General features: G+C 52.6%; 7 protein-coding genes across 7 annotated transcripts; 3 read left to right on the top strand and 4 right to left on the bottom strand.

The window, feature by feature from the left end:
* Positions 1–6,729: 6,729 nt before the first annotated feature.
* Positions 6,730–8,341, bottom strand: COCSADRAFT_106248 (uncharacterized protein). The gene is made up of 2 exons (XM_007696670.1): positions 8,030–8,341; positions 6,730–7,972 (listed from the first exon to the last, which is right to left on the bottom strand). Exons 1-2 carry the CDS (start codon positions 8,217–8,219, stop codon positions 7,002–7,004), a joined length of 1,161 nt encoding a protein of 386 aa, XP_007694860.1. The 5' UTR covers positions 8,220–8,341; the 3' UTR covers positions 6,730–7,001.
* Positions 8,342–8,564: 223 nt separating this feature from the next.
* COCSADRAFT_106245 (uncharacterized protein) lies at positions 8,565–10,498 on the bottom strand. The gene is made up of 5 exons (XM_007696669.1): positions 10,212–10,498; positions 10,003–10,157; positions 9,791–9,950; positions 8,875–9,745; positions 8,565–8,824 (listed from the first exon to the last, which is right to left on the bottom strand). Exons 1-5 carry the CDS (start codon positions 10,255–10,257, stop codon positions 8,770–8,772), a joined length of 1,287 nt encoding a protein of 428 aa, XP_007694859.1. The 5' UTR covers positions 10,258–10,498; the 3' UTR covers positions 8,565–8,769.
* A 177-nt stretch (positions 10,499–10,675) lies between these two features.
* COCSADRAFT_78281 (uncharacterized protein) lies at positions 10,676–14,151 on the top strand (the record flags this gene model as incomplete). The annotated part of the gene is made up of 6 exons (XM_007696668.1): positions 10,676–10,774; positions 10,826–10,928; positions 10,983–11,100; positions 11,159–11,523; positions 11,572–11,589; positions 11,651–14,151. 6 exons carry the CDS (start codon positions 10,676–10,678, stop codon positions 14,149–14,151), a joined length of 3,204 nt encoding a protein of 1,067 aa, XP_007694858.1.
* A 42-nt stretch (positions 14,152–14,193) lies between these two features.
* Positions 14,194–16,241, bottom strand: COCSADRAFT_21767 (uncharacterized protein; the record flags this gene model as incomplete). The annotated part of the gene is made up of 2 exons (XM_007695885.1): positions 14,194–15,482; positions 15,539–16,241. 2 exons carry the CDS (start codon positions 16,239–16,241, stop codon positions 14,194–14,196), a joined length of 1,992 nt encoding a protein of 663 aa, XP_007694075.1.
* Positions 16,242–16,476: 235 nt separating this feature from the next.
* On the top strand, positions 16,477–16,911 carry COCSADRAFT_155740 (uncharacterized protein; the record flags this gene model as incomplete). The annotated part of the gene is made up of 2 exons (XM_007696667.1): positions 16,477–16,509; positions 16,570–16,911. 2 exons carry the CDS (start codon positions 16,477–16,479, stop codon positions 16,909–16,911), a joined length of 375 nt encoding a protein of 124 aa, XP_007694857.1.
* A 221-nt stretch (positions 16,912–17,132) lies between these two features.
* COCSADRAFT_211418 (uncharacterized protein) lies at positions 17,133–19,365 on the bottom strand. The gene is made up of 2 exons (XM_007696666.1): positions 17,803–19,365; positions 17,133–17,744 (listed from the first exon to the last, which is right to left on the bottom strand). Exons 1-2 carry the CDS (start codon positions 19,061–19,063, stop codon positions 17,218–17,220), a joined length of 1,788 nt encoding a protein of 595 aa, XP_007694856.1. The 5' UTR covers positions 19,064–19,365; the 3' UTR covers positions 17,133–17,217.
* Positions 19,366–20,091: 726 nt separating this feature from the next.
* COCSADRAFT_32266 (uncharacterized protein) lies at positions 20,092–22,596 on the top strand. The gene has a single exon (XM_007696056.1). The coding sequence runs from the start codon at positions 20,134–20,136 to the stop codon at positions 22,396–22,398; it is 2,265 nt and encodes a 754-aa protein (XP_007694246.1). The 5' UTR covers positions 20,092–20,133; the 3' UTR covers positions 22,399–22,596.
* The last annotated feature ends 506 nt before the right edge of the window (positions 22,597–23,102 follow it).

The raw sequence follows: 23,102 nt of genomic DNA, 5'->3' as shown, positions 1-23,102 counted from the left end.
CTGCCCACAACGTCTTTCTGTACAACCCACCTGAGGCGGGGATGACACGGGGACCATTACCGCAAGCCACGAACCGCGGTCCATAGCCAGCAGCCCACAACGACATGGATGCGTCTGTTTGTGAAATGGTGCAGGCATAGTGCATAATAAGCGCCTTCGTTGAGCAAGACGCAGGCGGGCCGCATCTGACTGGCCCACGATACGCTGCGACCTGTGGCACAGCGACGAGGCTCACAGGCGTATAGAATTAGACGCAGGGAGCTTCGGTTGCGAGGGAGAGTGATATTACCTGGCTGGCCGCTTGTTGCAGGTGTGGTCTGGGGCGGCGTTGACGGCAGTGACAGCGGGCGACCGTGGCTCGTACAGTGCTGCAGCGCTTTACCATGTCTCACATCGCTCACGACCCACACGGCATATCAATCCCTGGAAGAGCTGGCTGCAACTTAGCCGTCTGCCCCAAGACTAGCGGGATAGCGTCGCGGCGGGCGCTTAATGTATGGCCGTCTGGGCTCGTCTTATCTGGCTCGAGCCACGTCGGCTGGTTGGAAGGTTGGAAGGGTGCAGGCCGGGAGTGCGCTAGGCCGCTTGCGTCACGGCAACACAGCCCTTTGCACACTCCCACACCCCAACGACCTCCCCGTTTCGTCTTCCTTGTTTCAACGCGTCTCTGCGTCTAACTCTCTCTTCCGCTTTGCACGAACCCGTCATCGCAACAACGGCCGCCTGCTGCCCGACCCGCCACTCTGGGCCGAGTCACACACGCAGCTGCGCGTGCTCTCTGGCCCCAGCAGTCCCTCTCTTTCTTCTGCCGCTGGGTAATGGGTGCGTGAGACGATCAACAGCCGCCTCGCCGTATAGTATATGCATTTACATTTGCATTCAGAATGACTGTACCGCAAAAGAAGCGGCATCTGGCGTCGACGTGACGCTTCCCGAACAATACCCGGCGCCGCTCATGTGACGTGCTTCGAATGCGAGTGACGGCACACATTCTTCGACTGGATGGAGACGCCTCCCAATCCAGGCTAGCTATTGTCCTCTCCACCCCTAAGTATTGAAGCCAGCTGCCCTGCCGCGGAGGATTGTACCTGGACTGGCTCCTCTGCTGCGAGCCAAGCCCATCTCGACTGAGACATTTTACTGCATTGCGTCGCAGTCGGGTCGCTGGATGGGCCACTGTAACATCGGCACATGTTCGCAATGAAGTCCAGATTGACTCTAGAGTCCACAAGTATTGATGCGCAGCACTCCCCGCGTATCAATACGAGTTGTGGGTTCCACAGCCTCATTGGACAGCAATACATCAGGCCAACGGCAACCGTGTGCACACAAGCCTGATTCTGCCTATGCCTGACATCAGCCGTCGTTGCCGGCTATCGGCTTTCCCTCCCAGGGCCGATGGGCGCTGCCGATGGCAACACCACACGGCCGTTGACGTAGCCATTCAGCTCCTGCAATATACAACCAACAGCATCATACGGTGATCTCAAGCCTGCGGTCAGCTGGTAAGAGGATCCATGTGCAATCAAAGGAGCCAGTAATCCGCGAAGCGACCAACCATCTCATGTCTTTGCAACGAAAGGCGCGGCTGTTGGAAACACTGTGTGGACAAGAATGAGGCTGGACCCAACTGTACTACCCCCCCCTTTATCATATTTCTAGCGTCAAAATGCAAGGACCTGTGCTGGTTGTGGCCTGACCAGGTGTCTCTATTCTCAAGACATGGAATCTCGCACGGTTTCACCTAGAGGCGTTTCCCAAAGGGCAGCCAAACGTGGTAAGCAGGTACCTGCATTCGCGTCATGGAACGAAACAGCCAAAAAGCCCTGCTTCTCGTACGCTGCAAGCCCTCCCCACAGCGGACGCCTGCGGAAGGGAAGGAATAGAGGCGTTAGGCCCCCAAATGCACAGTCGCGGTATCCTGGTAAACGATTTGCGTTATTGACAGGGCAGCGAACGGGGCGCTGTAGATTTCCGACATGCATGAACCAAAAGGCGGAGTGGTCAGCTCGATCTTAATATTCGAGGTTGTTGTGGCTTCGTGTCTTTCAATGTCTCAAAAGGATAGGAGGTGGGTACCCGTACACGATTGTGTTGGCACAAATTGACGGACAGATTGCTGGGACACCGCAAACACGGTGCTGGTAACCTGTCTGACGCAACAGCACGCCATTGCACATCATGTTGTCTTTTCTGCCGCCGTGTTGCGCAAATCACCAGGTACGCGGCGCTACGGCGTTTAAGCAGGCTGCAGTAGCCGCGATGCTTCCGCCACCCGCGCGAGCCGCTGAATCCTTACTAGCGAAGCGCATCGCCGCGCGTGTGCCTCCACGATAGACGCCGCCTCGCTAGAGCCACGTACAACACTGCTAAAACCAACGTCGCATGGCAACTGCTCTGCTGCCGCGCACTTGCGCCATGGGCCATATAATGTGTTTTTTTCTGAGCCCAGATGTTCGCATAGCAGGGAGGTATTATAGTACCACGACGTACATTGACATTAGGTTGACCGGCGTAGGCAACAGGGTTGAAGCTGCGCAGAGTCACAGCTACTCATAATTTAGGCGTTCCACCCACTTTTCGGCTTGGGGTTGTTAGTGCCGAGACGATACGTATAGTAGGGGAATCCACAACAGAGCCTTGCGAAGCTAGCCAAGCAGCCAGCTGGGTTTCCTCCCTTGCGATGCGCGATCCTTTGACTGACGGGGCAGGTCACTAATTACGGTCTTCGCTGCCAAAAGTCGATGACATTGCGAATGGGCATGTCTAACTACGTCCGTACGACGCGCTAAAAAAAAAAGCGCGGAGATGCGGGTTTCGTGTTCTTCTCTAATGGTAATGACAATAACGATGATGTCGAGCGTGGCGAGTCCCCCAGGCATCAGAACGGAGAATAATGGAGTATATTCCCGGTTTCGCTTGATGATTATCAGGGTAACGCCCATCACGTCAACCCGGTGGAGCCAATCGTTCGAATGCCCTAGGGCTGGCCCACTATTTGCGGACACGGCTGTCGGCTTCCCCGGCCAATGATATGATTGAGCGCGTGTATGGACCAGTCTCCAGAAGCAGACGTGGGCCGAGCAGCGTCCATGTGGAATCACAGACCTTGAGAATATGCAGGAAACCCACCCAAAAATCCGGGAACTGGGAACGCTTACCGCACTAAGCCAGTGCAGCGCCTTGGCAAAATACCACCCACGATGGAACAGGAAGGCGGCGAACTGCATCCTCTACACGGCTAGCCTCTGCCTCCAAGCTGACCTGCACACATTTGCCAGGCGAGGCTGTTGCGCGACCTCACTCTGCACTCCTCGGACCAGAAACACGTCCATGTGTGTAGTATGTACATAGTATGTATGTACCAGTTGTGTTTGCATGGCCTAGTCTGGCGCGATAAAGACTGGTTCAAGCGCAGTCGGTCCTATTCCCAGCCTATCGGCAAACGGATTTTTTGTTGCTAACGCCGAACGACCAAGTTTGACTCTGAACAGAAATTACGCTGACAGCATCCTCAATCGCCTGTCATAACCGGCCTCGGCGTGTTCGCAGCCCGGAGCCTGTCTTCAAACAGAAAAAGCTCTTGGCGCTTGATACCTCTTCAACCAAGCTTCGGCACTTTTGCGGTTAACCCGTCAAATACACGTAATGGCGTCGGCATTCGAGCCATTCAGGTCGGCCATCATACGGACAAAAAGAAAGTCAAGCTGATGGCGTTGCGCCATGAGTGCCCCCCGGCCCCCTTTCTTCTGCTAAGATCGCAACGTTGTGGCACGGCCAGATCGGGCCGGTAATTGGCATATCCGCAACCGTCTTGCTTGCTACAACCGGCTGTTTCCCCGAGATCTTCAGCTTGGTCTCATTACGCGGCGAAAACGCATGATCGTGTCAAGCAACTTTGGGATGAACGCGGACAGAGCGTAGATGGAGGATGGGCTTTGCGCTCCGGGGGGAGAGAACTAGATCCTCTTCATCTCGCTTGCGGGGAAGCACCATCCCTGATTCCCTGACCTGTCATCATACGAGCTCCCGAAACACAAATAACAAGCAAGACATCAAGGTCCAGCCTGCAATGTATGCCCACATCGCGTACTGCAACTACATACAATGACACAATGTCCACTGTACTGGTAGCGACTGCGTGGCATGCAACCACCTGTATGTCTAGCAAGTCTACGGCTATCACATGTAAGCCCTTGGGTCCAGTAGTGTGCCGACGGGCGTACATTCATAAGTCCGGTAAGAATGCGTTTGCACAGGACGTTGATCAGCTCCCTAGTCTAGCCTATAGGTAATGGCCGCTGAAAACAAAGTCGCGGTAATCAAGCCCAATACGCTGAATCCAGAAACATGGCCAAACGGAAACAACAGCAAATTTGCGACAAAGAACTTCATGCGCGGCGCATATTAACGGCCTGGACCCAGAAACTCTTAACACTTCACCTTGCATATAGACATCGTCACTAAGAGTGGAGTACTTTGTCTCTTTGTAGCCATTGATTAAGCGCCCGGCGCCTGTCGATCGGCACTGCGACCAACGGGATGAACGATGGCTCTGTGTTCGGCCCCTAAAATCACTTGCAAGGGGTATAAAAAGAGGGATAATTGCATAAATGAGGCTGCATACTTGAGTGGATATTCGCTCTTTTAGGCAATCGGCAGGCCCATTGCGCCGTTACTGTTGGTGCAAATGGCGGCAAAGTTCCTCTCCTAAGCGTTTGTGCCTGCGAGAGTCTCCTCGTGTGCAAGACAACGGCTCGCGGAAGGCAAGGCCATGCGAAGGGTATGCCGGCACCCGGGATTTTCGTACCTTTCAAGCGCCCCAAGGTACGCAAGGCTGTATGCTTCCGGTAAACACACCATTGTCGATATCTGTACTACTTGCGGTTGACCGGATTAATTGATGCCCGGTGGGGGCATGTTCCTTGGACTTCGTGTACCGCCATCCAGCCTATCAACGGATTAGTCAACTAAGATGGGACGTGTACAATGACACGAGTTTGTCAGCCAGGTAAAAAACAAAAAAAAGAGTGAACAATATGCTAGAGATGCTACAAAAAGGTGAACTACGGTGCTTACTCCATTGATGCGGCTGTTGCACGGCAGAAAAGTGAGGCAACAAAAGTCTTGCGCGGGAGTGGTGGACGAATTTTTGCACCGATCCTTCAGGAAGGCACAAATCCGATACGATAAGGATTGTCGTTCGGTCGCCTTGCATCCCGCCCTTCCGCGCCTAGGTAGAAGCGCCGTGCAAGCGCGGTTTTTTGCTCTCGCTCCCCCCCACATGTCCCCCCTTGCCAACAGCACGGTCTGCTGTAACACAAGACTTTCACACGCACCCACTAAGGACGCTGATACTAGAGGTCCCAGAAAAAAACAGTAGTCAATACCATGGACCGAGTCGCTTGGTTTCTTTTCTTTTCTTGCCCGGTGGCTTGAGCCACCGGCAGTATATGACGAATGCTCTTCGGGTTCGTTTCGCCACAACTGCCAAAGGGCAACCCTTTGGAACTGAAGAATATGCGAGCCGTGTTCGACCCAACTGCCTGGTAAATTCACCATCCTCCCACATCTCCTGTCAAGGCACCACAACCTGGGCTGAGACCACGAAAAAAAAACTAGGATGACTCGGGCAAGAGCGATAGGCTCGTGGGCGGCTGCTTGGCGAAAGAGACTGCTTAGCAGCGCGCCACACCGCGTGATTCTACTGGTAACTTTCTTAGTAGGAGCATAGCGAAGTGGAGGGGACTAAGGCAACAGGTGGGAGGAGTGGTCAGCCAGGTGCATACGTGGGATGTCGATACTTGTCCTTTCTGCCCACGCACGCCCGGCCCATTGTTCATCCCCCGGTCCCCCTTTGTGACTAGAAGGAGCCTGTCACCTACCTCTTACCGCGAGCGTTTGCACTCGCGCTGCCAACGTGCGTGAGTTGTCCCCAATGTTCCCAAATTCGTCTCCCCTCAAAGAAGCACGTTCGTCGCAGATTCGCAATCGCAACCCCCCCCCCCCTTCTCCACACATACACAGAGTGCACCAGTGCACCACTCGACCTTCCAAGATCAGTATACGGAAGAGAATTCCGAGTTTCCTTACACACATGCACCAGTTCCCAGTGACCCTACCAACAAAATGCGTCATTCGATCCTCAGTCTATATGCAGAGCAGGTGAGATCGACCCAGGCGTGTGTATACCTCTTCAAAGTCTCCACTGCATACCATGTGAAGAAAACCACCTTTTCTACTGCAAAAGCAGTGCAGTGCTAAAGATAACTCACACCCACATACACAACCATAGCCCAGTAACTAATTCAAGACCATTCTGCCTTGAAGTCTAAGCCTCCCCTCCCCCCACTTCGAACTAGCTTTGAATGGGATGTGTCTGCAAGAGAAAAAGGCAAAGTCAAGCGCTACACGTGCTGTACACAGCCTACTTGCATGCAACTCTTTGGGGATGGTGAAACACGACGCCGGTCTTGTGGATTGTCTTGTATGCCGTGCTGTGCTTGAGGCAGGAACAAAGAACGGGGTAGGCGATGTGAATCCGATTGAAAATCGTGAAGGTAAGGCCATAGACAAGATAAGGGGACTGCGGGGTTTTGATAGTCTGGCGCCTTGTGCTTTTCTGTATTAGGGAGGGGGCTATGGGGTTTTTGGATACAAGCAACGCACTGGGCAAACGGCCTGGGTAGACAAAGCAGGGCGGGACTTGCAGGAACAGAGAAAAGAATGACAGAGCCTGCATGCAATTACATACGCATCAGGAGATGAGATTTATTGTAGTACAATACTGCTACATAGGCTGGGTTAATCTGCCAACGTGGTGCCTCGGCCAATGTAGATTGTCATGTCAAGGGCACTGCAGCTCCAACCGTGCCGCACGCGCGTCATCAGCCGTACTGACCAAATGCCGTCATAAGATTCATCACTCGCAGACTTTTCCTCGCATCATTAACATCCATCATCCTATCGATTTCTTTGAGATTCTGCTAACATTGGCCTGCTTAGATGAAATCGCCGTCCCCAAAGCCTCCAAACGGATTTGGTGGGCGGCCGCCGAAACCTCCAGGTCCGCCGAAACCACCACCACCTCCTCCACCGGGAAAGCGGGGGACTCGTCCTCTATCCTCTGCTCTCGGATCTCCAGGCCCAAACGTATCGTATCGCGCGCCCGGAGGAGCCATTGGATCGTAGCCGCCTTGTCCCCCTTGACCACGAAATAGCGGATCGTCGAACGTAGGGTGCATGCCGCCGCCACCGAAACCACCTGGTCTTGGTAGACCACCAGCTAGATGTGGTCGTAGAGGATCGTTGGGCCCGAGTCCCTGTGGGTACAAGTCGTCATGACCAATATTAATGGGATTCCGATTATCTTGAAGACGGCCTGGCTGCCGGTTCAAGTCCAGTTCATCGTCAAAGCCGGGTATGGGTTCAGGCACATGTCGGCCTGACCGTTGTGGAGCGGCAAGGGGATCATTGAATGGGTGGGGTCGCGCGGGGTCAGGATCAGCTGGCGGCTGCCGTGGATTAGGAGGATCACTTCGTTGGGGATCCTGTCGATCTGCTGTGGGTGTGCGTTCCTGATCCATTGTGCTTTCCTCATAGCCGGGCTTGTTCAAACGTGGCGCCAGCTTCTGGATCACAGAGATTTTGAGCAGCGAGCCAAGATCGTTCAGCCGGCCGGGTGAGATGAAGAGATCTTGCAATTTTCGTGATGCATCCTCTATTGAAGTTCCTTCAGGAACGCTGAAGGGTAGTTGTGATTCGGAGAGGTAGTCCTTTGTGGTGAGCTCGAAATGTGTCGTCTTGTCGTCGCCCACGGCCAGGGCGAAGATAACGGCCTTGCCTCCTAATCTGTTGACCTTGACGAGAAACTCCATGGCTGACTGTGCGTGTGCATATCGAAATGCGTACGAGGAGGAAGCGTTCCATTGTGCAGGTAGTTCTTTTGGGTCTTCGGCGTCTGCATGCGCTTCTGTGAGCATCTAAGTTATGATGGGTAACCAGAAAAGTAGAGGACATGAGTACCTACCTATGCGCTCGTCTTCGCCTAGTCCAATGAGACGGAAACCGACGGCAAGCATGCCAGCGTGGACTGCCAGTGCGACGGCCTCTGTTCCGTTCTTGAGCTGTGATGCCTCGCTTTTAGGTAGCGAAGTGGCCATGAACAACGCGAGCGAACCCGCGCTGAGCGGGTTGCCTGTTGTATTTGTTTGAACCATGTTTTGGGGGGTTGATCTTTGTTGCAGGCGGTTAATTTATGTAAAATCTATGTGGTAGCAGGAGAAAGACCAAGAGAGTGGATGTATGGGGTGATTAAAAGAAATGGTGGTTGTCAAGGTTCAAGTGTGGTTCCCGATCAGGCAGCGGAGTTGGGAGCTGTCAAAAGAGAGCCAATGACGCAGGGGCGGGGTCTGGGGTTGCGCTAATCACGTCCGCTGCAGGTCTGCTGCAGCTGGATCGCCGCACTTCACACTCACCATATCTGTTCATGCACGATGCTGCAGCATAGCTCAATCAGCTTCCAGATAGAATATTTAATGACATCACCAAAGGTACGAAGCGTTGCGCACAAACAGGAATACGTGTATTGCTGTACAACAAAGCTGCAAAGTATGCGCCAGTACGTCAGTGTGAGATATGGCACTACCGAAGGCAAGGATACGCCAGTCTACGGGGAATAATACGAAACCACCAAACGCCAGAGGAAATGCAGCAAGACGCCACGAACACGTTCACGAATCATATCAGAAAATCCATAAAGCGGGAAGCCTATTCTGGTAGATCTTGAGAATTGCTTGCTGCAAGCTCGTTCGGTTCGAGAAGACTGTCGACGTTAGCAAAAGTCAACCAAGAACAAGCAAACATGTGTCTTACGAGTATTGCTTATACAAAGTGCCCTCGCCTCCCTTTTCGAGGTCGACGTTGAAGACGTAGTAGTTGCCCTCGCTAGTGACAACCATGATCTGAGGCCCATTGTTATTAAGTGCAACAACATTCCTTACTGGGCCTGACGACGAGCTGTTGGGTGAGCGTGGTATCTTGACCCAGGCAAAGTCGCGCGACGGTTCCCAAATCTCCGCTACTGCGTTGGGCAGGTATCCTCCCACGGTAGCAGCGAATGACTTTCCGACCGTTTGGGATGTGCGGCGTATCAAGCTTCCAAAAGTGGGGTTGATTGCTTTCCGTTCTGGAGGCGCCATGTCTGCTGTACTAGCACCGAATTCGTCAGATGCCTCTTCGCTTGCTCGACTACTATTTCGCTGATGGGCAGAGCCCCCCGGTCGCGTAGGTCCCGAAGATACGCTATTACTCCTGCTGTTGGGTGCACCCAGACGGAAGATATGCACCGTCTCCGTTGCTGAGGAGACGCTCAATAGTGTTGAGGCCGAGTTGAACGACATACTGTATATCCTCGCTGGTATGGAGCCTCTTCTGAACTGGTATAGTTTCTGCGCATCTGGAATCGAGAAAACGCGAATAATAGTGCCCTTTTCCGATGCTGTCGCCAGCAGGGAGCCATCGCTGTTGAGCGCAATACACGACAGCGGAGAGTTGTGCGCTTCTATTACATTGACTGCTTCCATCTTGGTGGCATCATATATCAATACCTCTCCACTGGTAGGTGCGATGTGATCAGTCTTGGGCGGTGCATGCGAGGGTGGTTGGAAGGTGGCAGGTGCGGCTTTGGTGGGCAGTGGGAACACGAGGTAGTTGTTTTCTGACGACGCAGAGAGGGCGCATATGGCTACACATGTTAGCGACTGTGAATCATTTGACTGGGCCACCTTACCGTTGGGGTTCGGTGACGTCTTCTCGGTCTTGAGCATCTGCATGTTGCTTATATCGTAGATGTAGAGCTCTGATTCCAGGACGACAACTAGGCGCTTCCTGTTCATGCGCATAGCGAGGATAGCCGTCCTAAAGGTCATTTCGCATATCGTGGAGTGTCTCTTGGCCTTGTCAGTGCCTAGCCAGGACAGCGCAGGTTGTCATGGAACAAACCTTTGTGTTTTGTATCCGCAGCACTCGGGGCGACAATGTGAGCGCAACTAGCGACGTCGAGAAGAGCATCTCAAGGCTTGAAACATCGCCTTCGCGCGACTCGGACTGCTTGTTAAACGGGTCGGTTGTGTATATGCGGTACCCATTTGTGGTGCCTGGTGAGTAACTACGTCAGTTTCGATGCCGCCACAGGTGTGCACACGACATACCAACACCCAGGTGGCTGTGGTCCTGATTGAATGTAACAAAGTTCATGGCTGCAGAGAGATTCCGGATGTACCGCTCTCGGTGTCGTGGACGCTGTGTGAAAGTAGTTGTTGCTGTAGCTGCAATAGCTGTGAGCTACCCAGGTGACAGCCAAGTGGAGCTTGGGGCAGCCGTTTGTGAGCGGTCAGCCCTGTGGGCGACGTGTAAAATATCCTCGTGTGCCGAAGAGATGGCGATGAAGTAGCTGATATGCCGGTATGGAGGTTGGACTGCGCAGGAGGAGGTGCCTAGAGACTATTTACAACTTGTATGTAGCTGCTTCGCACCTGCCGGCCATGGTTCACGCGCATGCAGGGATCCCGACGTCAGCCTCAGCCCCACGTTGTGGCTGAGGCACCAGCCCAGCAAAAACATTACTCTTCTCAGTAACCACCCCTCCGCATTACGAGCAAACCCAACCCCAGACATGGTGACGGATAACGGCGCGCGGCCCAAGAAGGGCTCAGCCAAGCGCAAGGGTAACCAGAAATCCCTGCGTGAAAGAAGGGATATTGACATTATGAATGTGAGGCCGTCCACCACCTTTTTCACAGTCACGGGACTGACGTAGCATCAGACAAATGATAGTAGCATTGTGTCCAAGAGAAGCGTTTCCAAACTGTATCTCAGCCATGAACCAGACTTTTATGAGCCATTTGTGCCAAAATTTGTTCGTCGCAGTATGTGGCTCACCCTGTTGGTGTTTTAAGCATACTGACCATGTCCAAAAAAAGATCCTCTAATCAACCGCGGCTACTGGCTGCGAATGCACGCCATCGAGCAGGCAATCCATCGGTTTCTAGAAGAAGAAAATGGAAAGTCAAAAGTCGTTGTAAATCTCGGATGTGGATAGTGAGTAAGACATTCGGCATCAGCTCATCTTATTTCAGGCGACACTGACTCCTAGGAGTGATCCCTTGCCCTTCCAGTTCTGGCACAGGCATCCTTCTCTCGCACAATCGGCTACCTTTGTGGATGTTGACTATCCGCAATTGATGGAGAAGAAGCGGGATCGCATGCTAAGCAATGACCTCCTTCGTAACGCCCTGTTGAAGACCAAGCTCCGTCAGACCGAGCAGCCTATACTTCTCCGCAGTGACGGCTATATGGCACTAGGCTGCGACCTCAAAGATCTTGCAACACTCGAAAGAGTTATTCGAGCCGAGTTTGATATTTCGGCAACCTCAATTTTGTTCGTCGCCGAAGTATCTGTGACTTACATGCCGCTCAAGGACTCTGATGCACTGATACAGTGGGCCAGCACCATCGGAGACGGTATGTCGGCTCGAAGACCCAATTGAAGGAAACTACTGACCATCGTAGCCCGCTTCTGTATACTAGGTAAAACAAGATCCTGCATATCTGTATACATCCCGTCCCGCACTGACTCGATGCCGTCTAGAGCAGTATCTTCCTCAAGGCCCAGAACACCCCTTTGCTAAAACTATGCTCTCTCACTTTGACAAATTGCAGGCATCAATCAAAGCGGTTAAGCTACATTCATCACTGGATCAACAAGCAGCTCGGTTCCGCAACGCCGGTTGGCCAACGCTTGTCATGGCTCGTAATCTGTGGGATCTCTGGTCCGATGATTCGTTTACCCCTCCTAGCCTCAGACGCACAATCAATGTCACTGAGCCTTTTGACGAGTGGGAGGAATTTGCGCTATTCGGCGGCCATTATTTCCTGCTTGTCGCTTCCAACGCGGAGACACAGGGGTCAAATGAGCCGATCCACAAGGAGACAGCCACTAAGGAGTGTGTGAATGGCACCGACGCGGGGAGTATTACCCTGCATTGTTGGAAGCAGCACACTGATGCTACCTTGACGCCACGCCGTTTTCCGGCGGCTTTCACACTGGACAAGGATACAGTGGCTCTTCATGGAGGACAAGGAACGCAGACCCGTCTCGCCGATATGGACACGCTGAGACAGGAGGACTCTGACCAGGATCGTGCCATTCAAACTGGTAATCTGATACCTACTGCACGTATGTGCCATACAATCACATCGATGCAAGATGGTGAGGCGTTGTTGGTCGGGGGACGTGGGTCGCCCACCCAAGCATGCGCAGATTGCTGGCTCTTCAAGCATGGAACTTGGATCAAAATAGATGATCTCGTGCCAGCTCGTTATCGTCACTCAGCAGTCGCTATTCAACTAGGATCTGAGGAGGCGCAGACGTATGGAGTGTTAGTATTTGGTGGCAAAGCCAGTGACGGCACAGTACTTGACGCCAACGATTACTGTGCTCTGTGGACTGCCAACACCGGCTGGCACAGCATCTCCGTTGACGGACCGCACCCGTCTCCACGTTTTGGTGCCGCAACGTGTACGATCAATTCAGCCAGAAACTGCGGGTTGCTCACAGGAGGTGGCAACGAGAGCGGCGTGGTTGTCGACGACGCCTTGTGGGAGTGGTCCATTTCCACCACACCAACACCACGAGTGAGCTTCAAGAACCGCACCAATGACGTGCGTAATAGCCTGACAAATTCTGCACACGCGCGTATAGGCTCTGTCCTAGTCCCCTGGAATGATGCTCTGTTGATGATTGGAGGTGTTTCGAAAAAGCATATCCACAGTTTATCAGATGACTTTCTGCTCTTGACATGCAAGGACACGATCATTCAAGTGGAGCGTCCCAGCATGCACGTCTCGCCCCATACGTCGTGGCCTTTGCTAGTGGGCGTAGGAGCCGTTTCATCCTCTCGAGGCGAGATTGTGCTTGCAGGAGGAGGAGCGGTATGCTTCTCAATGGGCAGCTACTGGAACCAAGATCCGATTTCCATTCTCCCTGGCGCTACGCAAGGGGCCAAGTCGTGGCGTTGTGTTGGGCCGAGTCAGGCTGGCAGCGGCACAGCAGGCACAAAAGGCACAGGACAAGCGAATGCAGCTGAAACAAGACGTGATGGTCGTCGAGAGAAGGCAAGTGGGAAAAAGAGGCCTGTGATGGCGGCACGTACGGCCGAGATCCAAAGGACCCAGGTCAGTTCGTCAGATGACTTTGCGAGACTTGTTGCCTCCTCGAAGCCCGCCATCATCACCGGCCTTGAAATTGGCCCGTGCACAGCCCTTTGGACTCTTGACTACTTGAAAGAGAAAATTGGTCCAGAAAGGGAAATCGTAGTCCATGAGTGCTCATCCGATCGGATGACGTTCAAGGACAAGAACTTCTCCTACGTGAAGAAATCCACCGCTGACTTCCTCGACGGCATCGCAAATAGTTCTCATGAATACCTGCGTGCGGTATCATCGAGCCAGCCAAATAAGCTACCTACAAAACTCGAAGAAGATTTCCCGACAATTGCTAATGACTTTAGAATCCCAGATGTATGTGACTTAGTCAAGGAAAACTATCACAGCTCCCCGCTCCGCATCTCAGGCCCAGTGTCTCTATGGCTACACTACGACGTCCTATCCAACATACTGTGCCAAGTCCACGGCAAAAAGACACTGTTTCTCTACCCACCCTCCGATGTTTCCCTCTTAGACTTCCCACCAGGAGGCTCCTCGTCAAACACCGATGTCCTGACGTCCAGAAACCACAAGCTACGTCATGCACACCCGCACGTAGCTTCTCTCGGACCCGGAGACGTCCTCTTCATTCCCCCTATGTGGAGTCACACGGCGACGCCCGAGGACGGTGTTAGTGTAGCGGTAAACGTGTTTTGGAGGGGTCTGGACAAGGGGTATGCGGCGGGCAAGGACGTCTATGGCAACAGGGATTTACAGGCGTACGAGAATGGGAGAAGGGATGTGGAGAAGATTGTAAGGGCATTCAAGGATATACCAGGGGATGTGGCGAGGTTTTATCTTGAGAGGTTGGCGGGGGAGATTTTGGACAAGGCGCAGAAAGTGGGTGGGCAGAAGGATATGAAGCTTGATGAAGATAAAGCGTAAGTCGAAGCATAGGAGGTTCGATATATTGAATGTAAAAAGTGTCTAAACTTCCCCCCATACCTCCTTCCAACGTCTCTCATCCAACTCAATCGGTCCATCAAACCTTCCAAACCTCGGCGGTCCCGTCCCGGGCTCAGGCAGACAAACCCACTCCCTCACACACCCAGGCACCTCCATCTTACTATGACTAACACAAAGTAACGCCTGATGCTCCTGTAACCCCTTCACCACCCCATCCCCTCTCCCCGTCTCCACAGCTCTACCCCCCTCATCCACCTCCCTGCCCTCCCCCCAACTAAGAAAAAGCAAACACTTGTCCCTCACCGCATCATCCATGCCACTAAACGCCTCATCCAAAATCACAATATCAGGATTCCGAATCGTAGCCCGCAGAAATAAGATGACACGTTGGGCGGAAAACGAAATCTCTCCGAATAACGTCTGCTTCGCCCATTCAAGCCCCCCATCCCTCTCCTTCTGGCCCTGGAAACTCGGTCGAATCTCCCTCTCAAACCACTTCAAAGCCGCCTCTGCTTTCCTCTCCGCACCGTCATCGAACCTCGGCCGCGAAATCGGCGTCTCACTCCACGCGCTCTCCAGCGCCTCCCTCACGCTCAATCGCTTGGGAAACAGCGCGTGCACTTCTGGACTCGCATGTCCCATCCGCGCTTGGATCTCGAAGATCGAGATGCCTGGTGTGCCTGGTGAGGGGAGCCGCGAGCGCTGGAAGAGTTTGACGGGGGCGGAGTAGGTTTGTGGGTGGTCGGATGTTACGAGGCTGAGTAAGGTGGTTTTACCGGAGCCATTGGCACCGAAGATACCCCAGCGGGATCCGCGGTTGACGGTCCAGTGGAGGCCGGGGGTGCTGGAGGTGGTGGTGGGTTGATGCCAGTCTCCTAGGATGGAGTTTGCGCCGTAGGAGATGCGGACGCCGTTCATTTCGACGAGGGGTTCGCCAGGGGATGGGGTAGATTTGTCGGTTTTTTTGTAACCGTCTCGACTTAGGACTGGTAGTGGCTCTGTTGCAGCCTTTGGGTCCTTTTCAGATAGAAGGCGACCTACTTCCTGGACTTCCTTTGTGTTCGACTTTTGTATCTTGGCAGTCCCGCTTTGTTGACTGGATTTATACTCTTCATTCAGATATCTCAAGACCTCTTCTTTAGTCCCTAACCGTCCTACTACCCCATCCTCCCCCGCATACACAAGATGCGTAACCCACTCTGGAATATCATCCTGAGGCCTTAAACTAAGCACAATGCGTGGAGCATTTGCTTCAGCCAAGCGATGCAAAACACCAGAAATATGCTTCGTGACAATCGGATCCAAACCAACTTCACCCTGTCATTAGCGAGTCCTCTTACAAACTCTACTACGTAGCTAAACTTACTAAACGGCGCATCCAAACACAGCATCTCAGGCCCACTCAGCAACGCCTTCGCAATCCTCGCTCTCCTCGACTGCCCATTACTCAGCATACTAACCGGCTTCTCAATGAACCTTTCCAACTCCAAATCCTGCATCACCCTCTCCATATCCTCTTTCCGGATACTCTTAGCCTTGAGCTCTTCCTCCCCAGGATTCATCGTCACAATACCCGTCAAATAGCGCTGGACGGTGAAATCCGTTTCTTCCTTTAGCGACTCGTACCGTGCGGATAGGTACGCGCCGCCAAAAGCTTTGCGCTCAACATCGAAGCCGACATATTCGATTGCGCGCTCGGGAAAGCGGAGATGTGGTTTATCTTCTGTGATAGCTGGGCCGAGAAGGTAAGGAAATGAGCGTGCTGTAGGTGGGAAACAGAGGAATTGGCCGCGGAGGATTTGCAAGAATGCTGTTCGGATATCTGATGATGGGCTTAGGATGGCCCAGCGCTGGTTTGGTGTTGAGGAGGAAGGCAGGGAGATCGTTAGACCGGGGAATAGAGGTGGATTCGCATTTGAATTTCCATGATTGAGTTTCGAAGAAGGATGTTGACGGTAAAAAGTGCCGTTGTTAATCTTCACAATGGGCGGGTCCGAGTACAATCTCCGTGAGGTGTGGAATCTCGCACATCTTGTTGCCGCTAGGAATAGTGCTGGCGTCCTTTGCATGTCGAAATCAGTGTTGGTGATGGTGGACTCATCATGTTTTGATGTTTTAGCATGGAGCGATGTTCGGCGTGTGGTAGTAGCGGAGAAGCGTCCGATTCCGCGACTGAGGTTGGGATGACGTTCGCGACAATCTTATGCCGAGGTACGCGGTAAGTAAGTTGCGGTCACGTTCCGCTGTAGAACCCGTCCACTGCTGTCGTCTTGCTGGGTGTTGCGTGTATACGAGCCTGTCACGATGCTTCCTAGCTTGCAGCCGTCTAGACCTAAGGTAAGTTACTGTCTAAGTCAGGACGAGTTATTCTTCCTTCTACCGACTCACACGACATAGCCTCCACAGCAGTCCCCACAGTCAGCGTACGCGCAACAACAACGACGTGCTACCCATTCCTCACAGCAGAATATATCGCAGCCCTCAAGCCTCCCTCTGAACCCTCCAAAGCCGCGTTCGCAAGTCGAAGCCATGCCGCCTTTTGGCCCTCCGCAAACACCCGCGTCTTTCTTCACGCCCGTATACGACAGCGCCGTACGGCACCCAGTCTTCTTCACTCAGAATTTGAAAAAGCCCCCGTTTCCTTTACCACAAGTTACGTGTCAAGGTTTTAATCCGGTGGCAAGCGGGTACATCATGGAGCAGAGGAGAGCAGAGGCACCGGGCAAGACAAAGTTGTAACGGTAGATACAACCAAACTGCATGCATTTGGACGGCGTTGCGGTGTATTCAGCGATTCGTTAGCGTTCTTTTCGAAGAAGAGTAATGTTTTACATGCATAACAAGCTGGCAAACCCCATCTCGATGATTTCATCATTGGCTTGTAAACTTCTCATGGTACTATTCAAGCTCCGTCTTTGTGCTCGACTAAAAACATCTGCTCTATGGCGTAGTGGGTATCTCTAGCAATCTGACTCGGCTACAGCATCTATAAAACGTTGCCACATTGCCCTTGTAAGCTTCCCATCCCACTTCCATGCCTTGTCTCTACAAGCTTTGCCTGCCTACAAGATTACTGGGCAGCAGTGCGGTGGTAATGACACAGCCCAATGTCACACCTCCAGCCAGATACAGCACACTGTTGATATCTCTCCCTGCTCCTCCACCAGCATACAAGTGCTGTGCAATCAGCGGACTAACGATACCGAAAAGCCTGCCCCAGAAGCTTGCAATCCCACATGCAGTGCCCCGGATGGGCGCTGGGAAAGCTTCCGGCGTCCATCCGTACAGCACCGAGTTGAACATGGACTGGAAGAAGTATTCCATGATGTTGAAGCCTATGTTAGACGCCGCCGAGTTGACGCTGCTGAAGAGAAAGATGGAGATGCCCATGAGGGCTGAGGAGACTACCATTGTCCACTTGCGGCCTACTCGTGATGCGCGGTAAGACAGCGTCCCCAGTACTACTCCAAATACTCCGGGAAGGTAGATAAATATGTATGATCGGTACGTATAACGAAGGGACAGGTCCAGAGCGCCATTCTTCACGGCCAGAATTTGCGGGAGGTAGGTCCCTAAAGCGAAGTTAGCGACGTAAGCCCGAGTGCAGATGATTACGTTGTAGTTACGTACCGGCAACAGTAAAACCCCAGTAATCGCAGATATATGCCAGCCAAACGAGCAAGGTCAATCTTGTCATCTGGGCGCTTGAGAAGAGAATCTTGAAGCGATCGCCTTCCAACTTGAGCTTCTCAGTCCACGTAGATTTGAGTTGCTTAACGCCACCTCCAAGTATAGGTGCAGTGCCTCGGTTGGATTCAAACGCATGCTCCAGGACCTCAAGGTCTCCCAGGGTTAGAGTGCATTTAGTCTTGTTGTACTCAGCTATCTTGTGTAGCACACTGACGGCCTCGGCGTCTTTGCCGCGGTAGATGAGGAACTTGGACGACTCTTGGAAGTTGAAGAGAACCGACCGTAGAATGAATACCAAAATGGTAACTCCGCCTAGTGTGAACAGAAGATATCGCCATCCCATGTTATCCTCTTTCGAGCAACACGCTTCGCCCAGGCCGACAGCCGTACAAGCAGGGAGTGCACGGTCTCCTTCTGAGAAGTTTGGACTGCAGGACCAGTTTGGAATGTAGCCGTAGGCTAAGACTGAACATATAACGACGCCGATCGGCTGGAAGATGGAGAGAAGAGGAAGGAGGTAACGCTTGTTTTGTGGAGTAGCTTCTAGTGTAATAGTCGTATCGATGGGAATGTTGCCTCCGATGCCGAACCCAGTAAGAGCCGTAAGGACCAAGATGGTATTGTAGGTGCTAGAGGTGCCGATGCAAGTCCCAAAAACACAAGCAACGAAGACGGTCAGGTTGAAGGAAGACTTTCGCCCAATCACATCTACTAGAACACCCCAGACGAAGGCGCCAGATGTAAGTCCGACCGAGAAGGCGGTGGAGAGTTTGCCGGTCTCGTCAGCTCCAAACCCAAACTCCTGCTGTATTGGAGACAAAACTAGACCAAACGCTTGTGCCCACATGAGATCAATCATGTACCCGAAGCCACACAAGGCCCATATTGACCACTGGTAACGCCCCATACCCATGAGATCAATCTCATTATTGATCAGTTCACACTTCTTCTCATAGAGTGAGATGCCAGTGTCTCCCAGCTCTTCAGCCGATAAACTCGGTCTTTCCAGATCACTGAGTCGACTGAGAACATCTAGCTTTTCTCTGTCTGCGTCTGAAAGCCCTCTTTCTATTTGTGGCGTTCTAGGAGAATCTGTGCTATCGAGTGTGGAGTAGGAGGAGAAAGAGGAACAGGAAGCAATGGCACTACGAGGATTCAAAAGCGCCTCGCTTTCACTGGCTTCATGGCTTCTTTGTGACATGGTCGGGTATCAGTTCAGGCACTTCAAAGATGGCAGTCTGGAGGACTGTCATATTTTTGGCGGCTGTCCTCTTGTATGTATATTGTGGGCTTACAAAGGACGGTACCAGGCTCTGTTGTGCCGCCAGAGGGCTAGGGTGAGTGTAGTAGTAGCTAAGCGATGCAGATAAGCAGCACTGATTGCGCGAGCAACATAGTTTGAGTGTCTAATTGTCGAAGGAGTTACACCCATGGCGTTTGTGCAGACGTTGGGTACGAGACGCTAACGGGTACCGGTGCACATTCGGTAGATCAAAGGGCTCAACGGTTCTGTCTGCTGCCAATAGACGTGAGACATGGTGGGCTTCATTCCGAGGAGGCTGACAAGAGATCGGATCGAAGATGTGCAATATCGATGGAGCACCTTACGAAAGATGACCAAAATGTGAGTTTTTGGAGTGTCTCAGATTGCGATTACGGTCGATCGCTAGGAACATAGCCGGCGATTTCAGCTTAAAAGGCAAAGCAACAGATTGCGCAATCGTCTCGGTGCTACAAGACGTTGCGCCGTTACTTCTCTATCTTCGTCTCCCGCTGCGTCCGATTGTAGTCAAAGACGTAATACGTCATTGTGCGCCTCGAGTAGTCAATTGCCGTGGCCAAGAACCGGTATGGGCGTTTGAGAAAGCGCATGACACTACAAGATCGCGATGGTTTAGGCGGCTATGTCGTTTTAGGACGCACACATCAATACACAGTGCTACAGGCTTTGTAGATTGAGTGGGGGGGCATGCAGGATTCCGCCAAGGGGGCGCAGTCCGAGGACACATCGTGATCATGATGGAAATCTGAAATCTGATCGGTGAAGGATAGCAAAGTCAGACGGGGCGGACGAGAATTGGAAGAAATGGGTGTCTTGTGGGTGGCACGTGAAGATGTAGTCGGTCTTCAGCACAAAGGGTCTAGCTCCACTTTACGTTCGCCAAGATGGCAGATCGAGGTCCGTGCGTCGCGATACTGGAACTTTTTTTTCTTGGGACATGCAAATGAAAAGTACAAGCAAAGAAGATTTCAAATTCACACTCTTTTACAATGGCTCCCCGTAGAAAACGTCAGCGCCTCTCGCTCGATGGCGCAGAGGCCATCACCGCCACCGCTGACGCCGACCAACCCTCCAGTAATGCCGCAGCTGTAGGGACGGCGAAGGAAGTCGCGCGCAGACAACTCTTCGTTCGCAGCCTCGCACCCGACGTCACCAGCGAAGACCTGACCGAGTACTTTTCCGAGTCCTACCCGATCAAGAATGCGCTTGTTGTGTTGGACAAAGAGACGCGCGAGTCTAAGGGCTATGGCTTCGTCACATTCGCCGATGTTGAGGATGCGCAAAGAGCAAAGGAAGAATTGAACAACACACAGATCAAAGGCAAGAAGATTAAGGTCGATTTCGCCGAGGCTAGGCAGCGTGAGGGCGAGGAGAAGCGACCCAGGGCCGCCGACAGGATCAAGGCAGAGCGCGAGCAACAGGTCAAAGAAGCGCAAGTACCCAAAATCATCGTACGAAACCTCCCCTGGACCATTAAGACACCGGAGGATTTGGAGAAGCTCTTCAGATGCTACGGTAAGGTCAACTTTGCAAATCTACCAAAGAAGCCTAATGGCGAATTGAGAGGATTTGGCTTCGTGTCTCTACGAGGAAAGAAGAATGCAGAGAAGGCAATGCAGGAGCTGAATGGCAAAGAGATTGGTGGCAGGCCCATCGCTGTTGATTGGGCTGTCGATCGTGACACTTGGCTGAATCTGCAACAAACCGAACAAGAAGGCGACGCCAAAGCAGATGGAAACGAAGACATGGACGATGCCGAAAGCTCCGTAGTCAGTTCTGATGAGGACGACGACGAGGATGACGAGGAAATGAACAGCGAAGACGAAGACGAGTCGGACAACAGCGACATCGACGACGAAGACATGTCCGAGGACGACGAGGAAGGTGGCGTTGAACTAGATCAACAAGACCATCGACCAAAGCGCGAGGACTACACAGTGTTTGTACGCAACGTCCCATTCACTGTAGACGATGAGCGTCTGAAGGAACACTTTCAACAGTTTGGAGGCATACGGTATGCGCGTGTTGTCGTAGACCGCGACACTGAACGGCCAAAGGGCACTGCATTCGTTGCATTCTTCACCGAAGAAGACATGGTCAACTGTTTGAAGGGTATCCCACGTGTCAAGTTGCAAAAGAAGGATCTGAACAAGTCGGACGGCTCTACCATCACCGTCACACATTCAGTGCTCGAAGACGAGGATGCCGACCCCACCGGCAGATACACAATCGACGGTCGCATTCTACAAATCTCCCGCGCAGTAGACAAGAACGAAGCTAGTCGTCTCACAGCTGAGGGAGCAGCTTCGCGCTTCAATCGCGACAAGGACAAGCGCCGTCTCTACCTCCTCTCGGAAGGAACCATCAGTTCCAACTCGCCGTTGTATCAAAAACTCTCGCCCTCTGAGATCAAGATGCGCGAGGAGAGTGCGACGATGCGCCGCAAGCAAATTCAAGAAAATCCTTCGCTCCATCTCTCCCTCACCCGTCTCTCAGTTCGCAATATCCCCCGTAGCATCACTTCAAAGGACCTTAAGCAGCTCGCCCGTAGTGCTGTCGTCGGCTTCGCTGCTGATGTCAAGGTGGGTAAGCGACAAAAACTCAGCAAGGAGGAAGTCATTCGTGGCGGTCAGGAGATGTTGGTAGCAGAGAAGATGCGTAAGAAGAAGGGCAAAGGTATTGTCAAGCAAGCCAAGGTCGTCTTCGAGACACCTGCAGGTAGCAAAGTTCCGGAGGAAGCTGGCGCTGGAAGAAGTAGAGGATATGGTTTCATCGAGTACTACACTCACCGTAATGCTTTGATGGGACTACGATGGCTGAACGGGCATGCCGTGGATTATAAGATCAAGACGGACCCGACACCAAAAAGCAAAAAGCAAGCGCAGGAAGCACTGGAAGACAAGCGCAAGCGTCTCATCGTAGAATTTGCCATCGAGAACGCAAACGTCGTCAACAGACGTACAGATCGCGAGGAAAAGTCCCGAGAGCCCCGAAAGCCAAAGACAGGCAGCGAGGCTGACGAGGACGAAGCCCAGCCAGACAAAACAAAGGGCAAGAAGCGAAAGCGAGACTCGAGTGCTGGAGATAAAAAGAGTAAGGGCAAGGCTACCGACAAATCGAAACAGGGTTCGGGTGCGGAAGCGGGCCCTGCTTCCGCTAAGAACAAGGGCAGTGATGAGAAACTCGCGCTGAGAACCAGGATCATTGCAAAGAAGAGGCAAGCCCGCAAGGCCAAGAGGTCAGGAAAGGCGTGATTGTAGCCAAAAATAAAAGCATGATTGCATCAGCGGCGGCGTTTACGTTTATTGGGAGAAAAGGTTATCCCTAACTATCTATTGTACACATTACAATGCTACTCTCCTTCCGCGGCCATGGTAAAGTGATCAAACAGAACATACGAACTAGGTAGTTATTGGTTTCAACATATGCATCCCCACTTTGAGCCACCCACAGCATGATCTCCCCACGGTCCAAACCCCCCTTATATGGTGTACATATGCACATGTATGTAATGCATGATCCCAGTCGCCGCGCTTCACGGCATCTCGCCCCATGATTTCTGTCCGCTGGGCTTGGGTACCAGTTCACCAATATCGAACTTCTCCCATGTCTTGCCGATGTAGTGGCTCGGTCCGTATCCGTATACGTACGTCCGCGTAAAGGGGGGAAGATGAGGGCATGGGGACTTCATATCTCTGGAAGGGGGCGTGGGGGGTAAGGGAGGGTGTTCCAGTGAAGGTATACATGATTCTCCTAGTTTCTAGATGGCAGCTGGGCAGGGATGAAGGGGGTGGGGTGGGGGTGTTGTTTGCGCTGATTCATGTCAAGTTTGTTCTTCAATGTAGAAAACGCCAAGTCATTCAATACCTATCACACTCTTTTTCTTGACCATTACTTCTTCAACATTCCAAGTCACGGATCAATAGAGAAACCCCCCCCCCCCCCCCCCCCCCCCCCC

Source organism: Bipolaris sorokiniana (genome assembly GCF_000338995.1).
Source record: "Bipolaris sorokiniana ND90Pr unplaced genomic scaffold COCSAscaffold_1, whole genome shotgun sequence".
Classification (NCBI taxonomy): Eukaryota; Fungi; Ascomycota; class Dothideomycetes; order Pleosporales; family Pleosporaceae; genus Bipolaris; species Bipolaris sorokiniana.
Note: the sequence above shows the minus strand (reverse complement) of the source record. Positions and strands in the feature narration are given on the sequence as shown.

Coding starts and splice junctions, on each gene's coding strand:
- COCSADRAFT_106248 (XM_007696670.1), bottom strand. CDS start 8,219: ATGGTTCAAACAAATACAACAGGCAACCCGCTCAGCGCGGGTTCGCTC. Junction 7,973..8,029: donor AGGCGAAGACGAGCGCATAG/GTAGGTACTCAT, acceptor AGATGCTCACAG/AAGCGCATGCAGACGCCGAA.
- COCSADRAFT_106245 (XM_007696669.1), bottom strand. CDS start 10,257: ATGAACTTTGTTACATTCAATCAGGACCACAGCCACCTGGGTGTTG. Junction 9,746..9,790: donor GACGTCACCGAACCCCAACG/GTAAGGTGGCCC, acceptor TAACATGTGTAG/CCATATGCGCCCTCTCTGCG. Junction 8,825..8,874: donor ACTTTGTATAAGCAATACTC/GTAAGACACATG, acceptor TAACGTCGACAG/TCTTCTCGAACCGAACGAGC.
- COCSADRAFT_211418 (XM_007696666.1), bottom strand. CDS start 19,063: ATGTCACAAAGAAGCCATGAAGCCAGTGAAAGCGAGGCGCTTTTGAAT. Junction 17,745..17,802: donor CTGGGGTTTTACTGTTGCCG/GTACGTAACTAC, acceptor ACTTCGCTTTAG/GGACCTACCTCCCGCAAATT.
- COCSADRAFT_32266 (XM_007696056.1), top strand. CDS start 20,134: ATGGCTCCCCGTAGAAAACGTCAGCGCCTCTCGCTCGATGGCGCAGAG.